We start from the raw sequence: 13,375 nt of genomic DNA on the forward strand, positions 1-13,375 counted from the left end.
ACCTAATCGCCTTGAGAGGCAGTGGGTTTATGGAATTCACAAACGAGGAGAGAGAAAGAGAGAGACAGATTGACAGAGAGACAGGTATAGATTACCAGGAGAGGCCGGAAGCAGCTCATCTGTGCAGGTAAGGGCTACATGCCCGTACACACTGTTTGTTTACAGATTTGTAAGATGCTTGAATAAGACTAAAACAACAGTGTGTGTGTGTGTGTCTGTGTCTGTGACAGGTTGTGTCTCTCTATTTAACCAGACATGAGTAATCGCTCCATAGCCTGGTGGCTGAACCAGATAGGACTGCCTCAGTACACCAAGACACTCGAGAGAGAATATTATGGCTTAGAGGTAACTGTCTGACTTTCTGCCTGTCTGCTTGAATGTGTGTCTGTCATCTTTGTGGTCTGTCTGTCTGCTGGTCATTCCGCCTGCTAACCTTCCTGTCTGTCTGTGTCTGTCTGTCTGAGTCTCTGCCTCTCGGTCCTCCGTACACTTTAAAATGATAAGAACTAGCTAATGGCTGCCTTGTCTTAGTGTCTCCCCCCTCTCCCCCTCACTGTCTCCTGTCTTCACCCCGCACCCCCCGACAGGGCTTGCTTTCTGTATGTGATGTGGATCTGCAGGAGGCAGGAGTAGAGGATCCCAACCACAGAGCCCTCCTCCTCTCTCAGCTGCTACGGCAACAGAAAACACAGGAAACCCACTCTGGTAGGACACAGACACAGCACACAACTGTACACAGGCACACACGTTTTACCATCCTTCTGGGGACCCAAAACAATACTCACATTCCAAATCCCCTTCACACTAAACTGTGACCCCTTCACATTAAACCAGCTGAAACCTGTTCAAGATAAACCGATTTACTTTCTCAGCGACCGCGGCGAAACTGTGCGGAAGTCACATAATTAGAGTATTTGGAATATCAGTAAGGTTATTCTTATCTCTAGGTACAAAAATGCATCAGTGTATTCCAGGTTATTGCAAGCGAGTCCTTCTGATGTATATCAGTCATAGAGTGCGAATAAATAACCCCTAACCCTAAATATGAAAATAGCCTTTTTATGTATATGACTTTAAAACCAGAAACCCAAATTATTTTGAAAAAAAAAAAAAGGCTAAATGTTTTCATGGTCTTTGTATATAAGGACTCCCAGGGATAGACAACACCTTCTTCCCATGACCTCTGACACCCATGACCTCTGACACCCAAGACCTCTGACATGGAGAAGCATTTTGGTAGTTGATTTACCCCTGACCTGCCATTTGAAGGGCACATATCAGCCTGGATGTCAGCACCCCTAGTTTGCACTGATAACCAAGGCTCTCTCACTCTCACACACACACACACACACAATCTTCTAACCCCTAGCCACACACACACTCTTCTAACCCCTAGCCTTTGTCTCAGGTGCAGTTGTGGTTGGGAGGAGAGTGAGCAGGAAGTATTCCCTGGGCTCATCTATGGACCTGGTGAGAACATAGCACATACAATGTATAGAACATGGAACACATTCAAGAAAATACAGTGCAGAGTGTTCTCTCACCGTTCTTCCCAATCTTCCGCCCTTATTGCCAATTCAACGAGCTCAGGTCGAGGAGGGGGAGGGGGAGGGCAACATTTCAGGGTGAAGGGAGCTTTAAGGATGAGGAAGAAACTCATCAACAGCCAATGGGAAGGAATATAGTCTCTGGATCAGGTTGACCTAATCGTATATATATATGTGTAATATAGTCTGCTAACAGAGTCCAACACAGAACCCAAAGTCTCTTCATTTAGCAACACACAAAGATTTTAAAACATCAAAGGATGCTGTCATTGGCACACAGTCAAAAGCTCCAACAAAGTTCATATTCATTTATCAAGCTAAAATGTAGTTCCTACTGTTTTCTCTGCACAATAGCTAGAAATGGTCCTTTCCTGGTTTATAAAAAGTGTCCAATTGTATCAGCATCTAGCATAGCTGGTTACAGACAACAGTGGTTCTACAGCGGTAGCATCTTGCTATAAGGCAGTTAACTGGGAATGCTGAAATGAACATACATTTGCATCATCACATTCTGTTTTTACCTAATCAAAGCATGAAATACACACAAAGATAACCAAAATATGGGTTCATTCTGCTGGGGGACAATAAGAAGTGTTGCCAAGACATGTCTCCTGTTTGGGTGGGTTTTATTAACCTCTTCACCGCATCTACATACATATATGGCACGACAGTATTTAGAAAACAGAACGTAGAACATGGTTCTACTGTACATAGATGTAACCCATTTTATCTTCAATGGTTCTGTGTCGTTTGGTTCTGTTCGGGTTCTACAGGGGAAACCTAGGAAGGATCTATTCCGTCAGAGTGTTCTACCTCGCCTCAGGCGCACGGACAAGGTCACGGCCTCCTGCTCACAGCTCCATCCACTGGATGAGGGGTTCAGTCTGGGACACGGTGCTGGGCCGGATCACGGTCTGACAAGCAAACGCAGGTACAGAGGGACAATGAGACGGAGAGACAGAGAGAGAGACAGAGAGAGAGACAGAGAGAGAGACAGAGAGAGAGACAGAGAGAGAGAGAAACAGACAGAGAGAGAGAAAGAGAGAGAGACAGAGAGAGAGAGAGAAACAGACAGACAGACTGAGAGAGAACAAGAGAGAAACATATAAAGAGAGAGACGTAAAGAAAGAGAAAGACGCACAAACAGATACAGAGAGATTGGAAGAGTTTGCGCTGGTGAACCCACCCAACTCTGGCTGACTCCATGTAATCACCGGGTAAAACAGCTGGCGCCGCGGCCAACGGGTGCCCAGGGGGCAAAGGTAAGGCAGAGCACCTTAGAAGCCAGGTGTGGAGCGAAACCCCTGGGACGGGCCACCTGCAGGCCTGCTGTTGTGGATGAGTTGTATAGTCCCACATCATAAGAAGTATGCGGTCACTGCACGTTGCTCTGGATAGGTGTCTGATATATGGCAAAAGGAATGCAACGATCAGTTAAAGATGTAACTCCACTACACACAAGCTGCAAATATTTTTTGTTGAATGTAAATAACTACAAAATGTTCTGCCGAGTCTGGACCAGATGCATATTTCCTGTAATTATAAAGTTGTGACACACACACAAACAGAAACAGAAAGAGAGAGAGAGAGAGAGAGAGAGAGAGAGAGAACTTACATGACCTCCGCCTTTAACAATCATTAACAATCCAGTGAAGTAAAGCAATTGACCCTTGGTGTGCGCGCGTATGCTCGCCTGTTGTTACTCGCCTGGTCGTGTCAGCGCTCCACCTACCCCCGCTTCAACGTAATGGTACGGTCCTCCGTAGAACCCACTGTGTACAGACCTATTGAGCAATAACCTTTACTAGCGTCAGGATGGCAAATCTACGTCCGAGTGGCTAGTGGGTGTTCTCCATTCAGTCACTACTGACACGGTTCTGCCAGCACCAACTAGCCCCAAGAAAGGATTCGGCTTGGATTCAGCAAGTCTGGTGGAATTTACCCGGAGTTACAGGTGAGCTGTCAAAGCGGTTGTCTAGCCCTGGAGCTAGAGTAGGGGGAGAGGCAGGGAACGAGGCAAAGGAAAGAGAGCGAGGTAAACTGGGAAAGAGTGATGAGCTTGCATGTATGTATATATATATGTATCTACGTGTGTGTGTGTGTGTGTGTGTGTGTGTTTTCGTGCTCACACCTAAAGCTTCCGAGCAGAATCTTAAGAATGTTGGAGATAGCGGTGTTTCAGTGTTAGAGAGGGCAGGGAGGGCTGGGAGGGGAGAGCCAAGTCAGGAAACGTGTGAAAACTAGTCTGAAACACACTGCAAAAGTTTGGGTGTGTATTGAGGGTATGATTTTTATCCCTACTTGCGGCACAGAACCAAAAAACAAATAAATAGAAAACACACAGCAATGTCCTTCCGAACTTGAGACGTCATTGCGAACTGTTGGGACCCCTGGGTAAGACAAAAACATTAGATCTGGATATTTTTTCGGGAGTGAAAATATGGGGGGGGGGGGGGGTGCGGTGCGGGGTGTTTCTTGTTGTAACATACTTGTGATTAATCCTGCAGATGTTGAACGAAATTATTTATTTAAAACAGATGGATGCCTATTAGCTGTTTTGACGGAATGATTACCTATAGCCCGGCCAGGTTATTCAACTGTAACTTCTACAGGAAGTTACGAATGCTTGTATTACTCACCTGTTAGCGTGTGCAACCGTTTCTCACAGGACGTGGTGGTTCAGGGCAAATGTTTTGAAATTGCTCACCGCAATTTCCGTTTTGGCGTTTGCAACTTAAGGGGCACCTCGGAAAGAGAACTAGGCTTGGCTCAGGTGTTCTCTGTTGCACGGGGCAACGCCCCTCTTTGGACCGACAGACTGAGGCCGAATAGGTTAGGCTACTCCTATTCGGTTACTCCCATTCGGCCTCAGTCTGGGCAAAAGCAATCTCCGCTTTTGTTTAGTTACACAAACACGTTAGGAATAGGCCACGATAAACTGTTTAAACAAAAATACTCGAAAATACCATGGGTAGGGGAAGCATCTAATTGAGATCGTTCTAGACAAAACGTTTTCGGTTCCTTGTCAATTGTTTTAAACTACATTCCGTGCGTAACCGATACATCAGTCTACTAAATTCCTCTCCACACGCCGCATTTTGACATTGTGACGTTTTCGTCGGTGAATTCTTATCTGAAGGATCCAGTACTGATTGGTATAACGGGGAGAGATAGTGAGTCTGTTTTGCTTGAGTTTTGGTATTCATATTTATTTAGGCTATATATAAACCACACACACACACACACACATATATACATACATGTATATGTATGTCAGCTATCTACGCACAAAACCCCATAATAAAAAAGCGAAAACACGTTTGTAGACGTTTGTGCCAATTTATTGAAAATATAAAATGATCTGATCTCATTAAGTATTCCGAGTATTGACACTAAATTTAGTCGCTAGAAATTGATTGGAGTCATCCTGTAGCAAATTCAATTGAATTCAGCCTTTTTACATGACGTCGGACTCTTCACTGTGCATGTCAGAGCCAAAAAGTCCCAGGAACTCCATTCACCTCCGAGATGTGTGAAGGCATAGGTCAGGCGTAAGAACAACGTACTCTATTCGCTTATAATATTGTATATTATAATATAATATATTTAGATATTATAATATCTAAAACACAAAAAAAGGCATAGAAAGTTAAAGGGTTTAAGTAAGTTACTTTCCACCTTTTTTTCTTTTCTTTTTTTACTCAGATCTTTTTCTATATCAGACGTTTGAAAATGAGTTGATCCGATCTGTCGAGCAAATAAATAGTGAGAACGATTTCAGAGTTGGGCCGCGAAACGGTGTTTTACCCGAAGTCTCTTAGCGAGTTTCTTTTGAGAATTGATCTGTGTTTGAAACTCTGATGGAACATCTGGAATTCATTAACTCGCATCTCCATGACAACCACATCCCCTAGCCGTTCCACTGGTCCTAAACACGCGGACCAAGCCGGGGTAACCTAATGTCTTGTGCGTCCGGTTGGGACGCCGCCGAAGGGGCGGGCCCGAGGAAGTTGGGACGGGAAGGAAGCGGCTATTAAAAGCTGGACTGACAGAAATCACCTCGCGCAGTCAGCACACGTAGCCTATCGAACCTTGGGCAGCGGCCTCCATCCTGCGCCTGCTCCCCAGGGTGTGATTGACAGTTATCTCTATCCTGTGGTCCTCTCTTTCCTATGGGATAAAGGATTTTTCCTTCAAAACAGAAATCCGTTACAGAACCGCATCATAGAATCTCACATTACAAGTAAGCTAACCTTATCACACATTAATCCAACTGATGGATGATGGACATTGTATGGAAGCGGCGCGAGGTTACTCGGGAGAGAGTGCGAAAGCGCGTTGAATCTGATAGCGAGAAGAGGCGATCGCAGTGGGTGTTGACGTACAAGCCAGCCTCCGAGCCTCTGCCAAAAACAGAACAGAGATCAACAATAGACTGGGCCAAGCCATGATGTTTTGTATTCTGGAAGTCTGTCCCCTTTTGGAAGACTGCCCCTTGTTATGATGTTTCTAAAAGACAGATGAAAAACAGACTGACAGAGAGACTGACAGCCTTCCTAAATGAGTTGTTTTTGTTTCCTAGTAAAAGAAGGAGTGTGAGTGCTTACCTGAGTCAGCTGAAGGTAAGATCTCTTCAGTCTCTAATGTTATTCTTGTGGTTATGCTGTGCAGAGGTTTTGGTTGCTGTCTAGGATGTGGATGTAAATTTAGCGTTTTTAGCGTTTAATGTTGTGACATTATTTGGATGGGCAGTTTCAAGGGGGACTTGTTATTGTGTAATATTGCTGAAATGTGGATTTATGTATATTATTATTATTATTATCAATCTGACATTGTAGTAACGTTGTTATAATAGTTGTAAAGTTGTGCGGATGTTTGGCATAGCGGGCTGAGGGGATATTAATCTAACGTTGCAACTGTTATTGTACTTTAGTCTGTCGTTGTGTTAAAGTGTTTGAAAAATTGTTGTGGCTTTGTTTAGATTTTTGGGGGTGGCAGGGAGATGGACTCTCTGAAGAAGGAGCTGGAGGAGGAGCTGAAGATGTCCACTGAAGATCTGAGGAGCCATGCCTGGTACCATGGACCCCTACACAGAGAGGTACACACACTTCTGATGGTTTTTCTATCTTGTGGGGATCATAACAGTTGTTCCCTGTTTTCCCCAACTCTAACCCTAAACCTAACCTCTGTCACCTAACCTTTATACATAAACATAACTTAATCCTAATCCTTAAACCTAAAACTAATCCCAATTCTAACATTAACCCCAATTGTAAAAGGTACAACCACGATCACACACACTTTTCTGTCAATTTCATTTCTCTCCTCTCTCGCTTGCTCTTTCTCCATCTACATCATTCTCTCTCCATCTCTCTAGGGTGCAGAGGCTCTGCTAAGGAGAGACGGGGACTTCCTGGTTCGAGAATCAAGCTCCTCCCCCGGTGACTATGTCCTAAGCTGCTATTGGAAGGATGAGCCAATGCACTTTAAGATCATCAGGGTGGTACTACGGCCTAAGAAGGTGTGTTTTTTTGGGGATACTCTCACAACGTAAGACAAACACTTGTTGAACACGTGTTTGTGTGTGTTTGGGGCTCCTGTTAACCACGGGTTGGATGTGTGCCTATGTCAGGGTTACTCCCGTGAACTGTTCCAGTTTGAGGGGGATCGTTTTGACAACATTCCTGCCCTGGTGCGTTTCCACGTGGGAGGCCGTCAACCCGTCTCCCAGGCCTCCGGAGCTGTGATCTTTCACCCAATCACGCGCACCCTGCCGATACGTGTCATCAGCGAGCAGGAGGCGGAGCGAACTGGTAAGAACAGCCTGTTGGACGTCATCCACAAAACACAGTGGTAATTAATTGAATAGTTTATATTATTGTGACCTTTTTATTTATAATTTACAGACTAATAAACACATGATTAGTAGAGTATAAAGACTTACTTTGATTACGGATTGGTTACAGGTCGTCACTGAGCGGTTACAGGTCGTCACTGAGCGGTTACAGGTCGTCACTGAGCGGTTACAGGTCGTCACTGAGCGATTACAGGTCGTCACTGAGCGGTTACAGGTCGTCACTGAGCGGTTACAGGTCGTCACTGAGCGGTTACAGGTCGTCACTGAGCGGTTACAGGTCTTCACTGAGCGGTTACAGGTCGTCACTGAGCGGTTTCAGGTCGTCACTGAGCGGTTACAGGTCGTCACTGAGCGGTTACAGGTCTTCACTGAGCGGTTACAGGTCTTCACTGAGCGGTTACAGGTCGCCACTGAGCGGTTACAGGTCGCCACTGAGCGGTTACAGGTCGTCACTGAGCGGTTACAGGTCGTCACTGAGCGGTTACAGGTCGTCACTGAGCGGTTACAGGTCGTCACTGAGCGGTTACAGGTCTTCACTGAGCGGTTACAGGTCGTCACTGAGCGGTTACAGGTCGTCACTGAGCGGTTACAGGTCGTCACTGAGCGGTTACAGGTCGTCACTGAGCGGTTACAGGTTGTCATTAATTGTTACAGAGATACAGATGCCAGACTGACCATCATCCATGATGTTAATAGTTTTAACCATGACTTCACCAAGACTACACCAGGTCTTTACCATTTTGATTTGGCCTATATTAACTAACCCATATATGTTATTGTATTTCCTGGTCCTCCAGCCAGTTTAAGCCCCGACACTCTCTCCAGGACAGGATCAAGGATAGACCGCACCAAGAGACTCAGCTTCAACCAAGCACAAATAGACAACTTGAACGTTGGCAGCACACTGCTCAGGTCGGGTTACAAACACGCACAAATCCATCACAGACAAACACACAAGCATAGCAAACACTCACACACAGACAAGCACATCACAGACACACACACAAACCAAAACTGTGTGTGTGTTTATCAGGAGTGGGAGCCAGCCATCCAACTTAGATAATCTGGGCAGAAGACCCTCAATGCAGACAGCCCAGTCAGACAGCAACCTTCGCACAGGTAACACACACACCTAATGTGCTTAAAACGTCTAAACCTTCTCTACGCCCAAAAGATTTCTAGAAGTGCACAAAATTAACTTCAACAGTAAAAAAAAACTAAAATAACATTCACTAACTGACAGGAGATGTTTTGCTTGTGAAGTGGTGGCCCCCATGACCACATCTATCCCTGGGCCCCAAAGGAGCTAAAGGTGGCATTGAAACATACATCCTCTCCTTCCAGGGGCGCCTCAGAGCAGTCAATCAGAGGACGTAGGCCCCGCCCCCATCTCCCCTGTGTTCCGAACGGGAAGCGAACCTATGCTTAGCCCCGGAACCCTCAGACAAACACGACCCTCACACCCTGGTAACGCACAAACACACACATGCACTCACCAAGATAAAACACACACCCTGCATCTCTGTAACCCACCCTGTGCTCCCAAGGTGGAGGTGCGACGCTACGAGGTTCTGATGGACAGCTGCATACCCGAGCCCCGCCCAAACCCCTTAGAGTCTCCACCTTCTTTCCTGGAGCTCCGCCCAGCAGTCACCGAGATGACCCCTCCGGTATCTATGATGAACTAGTCATCCAGGTGCCTGAGCCCAAGTAAGACCATAATGAATTAATACCATATTAATACCACATCGTTATGAAGTAATACCACATCGTTATGAAGTAATCAGGATCACATCATTATCAAGATCATATCATTATCAGGACCATATCATTATCAGGATCACATCATTATCAAGATCATATCATTATCAGGACCACATCATTATCAGGACCACATCATTATCAAGTAAGACCATACCAGGATCAAAATAACAGGAGATATGACACTCTCATGCCGTCACCTTTCTATTTACACTAAAAGTCCTCAACATGTTCAGCGACGTGCCATGGTTTCCTTCACACCTCCCGTTACTGTGTGTCTGATAATGTTTTCCCTGTACGTGTGTGTGTGTTACACAAGGCGGGGTCACGTAGACAGGCTGCGTGTTGAGGAGAAATGGCAGAGCAGAGCCCGGCTCACAGAGACCTCGTTCGGCTTCCTGGAGGCCCAGAAGAGCGGGGAGTTCCAGGGGTTACCATTTGACAGACAGGGAGAGGTAGAAGAGTCACACTTTGTGAGGCCACAGGTTTGTTGCTGTTGTTCACCATGTTTTGATTGATGCATTGAAATAACAACAGTGTGGCGTAGTTCATTCCATGTTCATCAATTCAACAACGTTGTAGTTTTTCTATTTCTCACAAACCGTATGAACTATGTATATTAACATATTAATAATGCCAGTAAAATAAGTTACCAGAGACAGCAACAGGTAACATGCTGGTAGACTTGTATCACCAGTGTAATAGCATACTAATGCCATGTGAACTCTGTTAACCAGGTGGAGACTGTGTCGTGTTTCAGACTGGACCAGTTTGAGTCCCTCCTGCTCCCGGACAACAACAGACCTTTGGACCCAACAGTTCTGCTGAACCTGAAAGAGCTGCTGACACGCTCCGATCCCATGACAACCGCTCTGCACATGCTCAGTGTTGACTGCCAGGTAACACACACACACACACCCAAACCCACACACACAGTTTGAAACATACACACTGCATCTCTCTTTAACTACTCACACACACACACACACATCTGTTTTTGGGTATGTAGGTGGCTCGTATTGTGGGTGTGACAGAGGAGCAGAAGAGGATTATGGGAGTTGGCTCAGGTCTGGAGCTGATCACTCTTCCCCATGGACATCAGCTTAGACAGGACCTGCTGGAGAGGTACACCCCCCTAAAATCAGTCATGAATGCATGTACTACACACACAAACACACACACACACAAATGCATGCACACACACACACACACATTAAAGTTTTTACATCTGTGTGTTTCTTTTCCTGTCTGTTTTTCTATGTATGTGTGTTCCTGTGTGTGTGTGTGTGTGTGTGTGCGTGTGTGTGTGTATCTGTTCTGTGTGTGTGTGTGTGTGCGTGCGCGCGTCAGGCACCAACTGCTGGCCTTTGGTGTTGCCGTAGACATCCTGGGCTGCACCGGGACGGTGGGTCAGAGGGCCACCGTGCTGCATAAGGTCATCCAATTGGCCAAGGCCCTAAAAGACCACGCCCACAACCTGTACTCGTTCTCAGCTGTCATGAAGGCCCTGGAAATGCCCCAGGTAACACACACACACACAGTATCTACAGTCGTACGGAAACACATTCAGTGCACATTTAAACAAAACAGTACGTTTAAATGTGTGTGTGTGTGTGTGTGTGTGTGTGTAGGTGGTTCGACTGGAGATGACGTGGCGTGCATTACGGAGGAGTAACACAGAAAGCGCTGTGTTGTTTGAGAAAACCCTCAAACCCTTCATGAAAGCTCTCAATGAAGGAGATGGTGAGTGTGTGTGTGGTGTGTGTGTGTGTGTGTGTGTGTGCCGGGGCAGCAGATAGTCAAGCTATTAGAGCGCTAATAGTCAAAAGGTTGTTGGGGTCCCATGTAGGTTGTTAGGGTCCCATGTAGGTTGTTGGGGTCCCAGAACATGTCCTTAAAGGGTTATGCAAGGTGAAGAACCAGAACATGTCCTTTAAGGGTTCTGCAAGGTGAAGAACCAGAACATGTCCTTAAAGGGTTCTGCAAGGTGAAGAACCAGAACATGTCCTTAAAGGGTTCTGCAAGGGGAAGAACCAGAACATATCCAGTGAAATAACTAAGTTGTCCTGTGAGGGACTTTGGACAAGAGCTTAGTTGCGAGAATGTTGTTGCTAATTAATTTCTATGTGTAGGTGCTTTAACAAGTTAATGTTTGTTTTATATCTATAATGTGTGTGTGTGTGTGTGTGTGTGTGTGTGTGTGTGTGTGTGTGTGTAGACTCTGTGGTGGAAGGTCCCTTGGCTGTGCCCCACCTGGTACCCCTGTTGAAGCTGATGGAGGGAGAGGACCTGGGGGACAACACAGAGAGAGGCTGCCAGCTGTTGTTTAACACCCTGCAGGCAGCCCGCAACGCTGTGCTACACTCCCCCAAGTACCATCAGCATGCCAACAGCCTACTAATAGGTAACTCACACTGTATCAATACACTCAGACTACTAACAGGTAACTCACACTGTATCAATACACTCAGACTACTAACAGGTAACTCACACTGTATCAATACACTCAGACTACCAACAGGTAACTCACACACACATTCCAAAACACACACAGCCTACTAACATGTAACACACACATTATACAATACAGACAACGTAGAGCACAGTCTGCTGACAGGTAACACACAGGAAAAAACACTCACAGGAAAAGCCAAACCCACACTACATACGCCCAACATCACACATTAACCACCATTTGAATCACATAAGTTCCAACTCCTGAACACTCATTGGCTGCGGGTCCTGTCCATTTTTCCGGCTAGGTGGCTGGGAGCCAATCCCTGAGCTGTTGGAGGGCTTCAGGACTGAGTTTGCCTTGAGACTGTTCTGGGGCCAGAGTGGAGCAGAGGCCAGCAGACAGGAACGCTACGACAAGTTTGAAAAGATCCTCAACGTGCTCTCTGACAAACTAGAACCCAGCAAGGGGTTCTCCCCCGAAACTCTGACCCCATGAACCTCACCCTTGACCTCCACAATGAAGTGGGCCGCAATCCGCAGGGAGTGGCATTGCAGGACGGTTTAGAAATGTGAACCCGTTGAGCTGGGTTGTATTCATTACATCCCGTCGAAATAAAACGTTACTGAAAACACCATAGAACCATAGAACTGAAAACACCATAGAACGTATCGGACCAGTTGGGCAAGTCCTTCCGTATTGCAGTCAGTGTTCTTCCATTTGGTTTCTAATGAACTTGACCCTGGACTGATCTGGGTTTTCTATGAGCACTTGGTTCAGTACCAACCCTGACTGAACAGGAGAGGGCTGGTTCACCTAATAAACCCTGACAGGATCAACCACCCACATGTCACCCTATTCACTATATACTGCTCTACATTGGACCAGGACTCCTATAGACAACAGTGCAGTAAGTAGGGAATAGGGCGGCATTCGGGATGCGCCACCAACAGTGTGGTTTCAGGTCTACTGGCTGTATACCTGTTCAGGTGTGTTTTCCTGCTGAGTTTACCTGTACATGGTTATGTGTCTAAATCCTCCTTGTGTTCTCTCAGAACCGTATAGTGAGAACAAATGTCCACTGTCAATAAGCATTTCAAACTGAAGAACACGAAAGAGCACGTACCCAGCTACCCGGCCCTTCTGCATGATAGCTGGGAAGCCCGGAAAACGAAGCACGCATCAGAAACATACTTTTCTCATTCCTAGTATTAATTGCGATTGTTATGTAAGTACAGAAGTATAATTTTTAGCACACTACACAGTTGTCATTGTAACCTAAATATGCATTATTTTATTGTTGACACCGAATACTTCTACAGCCACCAGGTGGCTCTAGCTAGCTAGCTACCACAACAACCAGGTGGCTCTAGCTAGCTAGCTACCACAACAACCTAGTGTTTGTAGCTAGCTGGCAGTCAACTGACACCGGTTGCACATGGCTTGGTTCGAGGTGTTCTGCGTTTACCCGTGACGGAACGGGAGAACACAAGCATGCAATTCGAAAGACGAGCCCGTTTGTTGCTTTTAGACCGAACATGAACCTGGATTGAATACAAGCCTGGATTCAACCTGACACGGTAGACAAAGCAACAATTACAGTGTTTTAGGAGATTGTTCAAGGAAAATATTGCAGATGTTGGTTCATTCGAAAATAACCTGGTAATGTTGTTGAAAATATTCAAATGTTTCCTATATAGATTTGTAAAGAGAGAAATAAGATTCTATAAATTCTGTAAAGCATCACTGTGTCAA

The 13,375-nt window shown here is 45.8% G+C and overlaps 1 protein-coding gene and 1 long non-coding RNA gene across 6 annotated transcripts; one reads left to right on the forward strand and one right to left on the reverse strand.

Annotated features, from left to right (window-relative positions):
• sh2d3a (SH2 domain containing 3A) lies at positions 1-13,364 on the forward strand. 5 transcript variants are annotated; one of them, XR_004576147.1, is made up of 21 exons: positions 1-127; positions 231-345; positions 588-705; positions 1,409-1,470; positions 2,321-2,478; positions 6,130-6,169; positions 6,529-6,645; positions 6,925-7,068; positions 7,180-7,360; positions 8,202-8,316; positions 8,438-8,523; positions 8,749-8,871; positions 8,952-9,114; positions 9,485-9,650; positions 9,903-10,064; positions 10,175-10,290; positions 10,516-10,687; positions 10,797-10,908; positions 11,384-11,569; positions 11,928-12,949; positions 12,984-13,364. XR_004576147.1 is itself a non-coding variant. In XM_034294213.1 (20 exons), exons 2-20 carry the CDS (start codon positions 256-258, stop codon positions 12,116-12,118), a joined length of 2,502 nt encoding a protein of 833 aa, XP_034150104.1. In that variant the 5' UTR covers positions 1-127; positions 231-255; the 3' UTR covers positions 12,119-13,364. The 5 variants fall into 5 exon arrangements, 4 of the variants coding, with proteins under 4 accessions (XP_034150104.1, XP_034150105.1, XP_034150106.1 ...); XM_034294213.1 differs by having other exon boundaries at positions 11,928-13,364; XM_034294214.1 differs by having other exon boundaries at positions 254-345; positions 11,928-13,364.
• Positions 1,841-5,235, reverse strand: LOC114839863. The gene is made up of 4 exons (XR_003782220.2): positions 4,187-5,235; positions 3,163-3,528; positions 2,734-2,949; positions 1,841-2,461 (listed from the first exon to the last, which is right to left on the reverse strand). It is a non-coding gene; the product is annotated as an uncharacterized LOC114839863 (long non-coding RNA).
• Positions 13,365-13,375: the final 11 nt, after the last annotated feature.

The sequence above is a fragment of the Esox lucius genome, chromosome 9, assembly GCF_011004845.1.
Source record: "Esox lucius isolate fEsoLuc1 chromosome 9, fEsoLuc1.pri, whole genome shotgun sequence".
NCBI classification, from domain to species: domain Eukaryota; kingdom Metazoa; phylum Chordata; class Actinopteri; order Esociformes; family Esocidae; genus Esox; species Esox lucius.

Coding starts and splice junctions, on each gene's coding strand:
- sh2d3a (XM_034294213.1), top strand. CDS start 256: ATGAGTAATCGCTCCATAGCCTGGTGGCTGAACCAGATAGGACTGCCT. Junction 706..1,408: donor AACACAGGAAACCCACTCTG/GTAGGACACAGA, acceptor CCTTTGTCTCAG/GTGCAGTTGTGGTTGGGAGG. Junction 2,479..6,129: donor GGTCTGACAAGCAAACGCAG/GTACAGAGGGAC, acceptor TTTGTTTCCTAG/TAAAAGAAGGAGTGTGAGTG.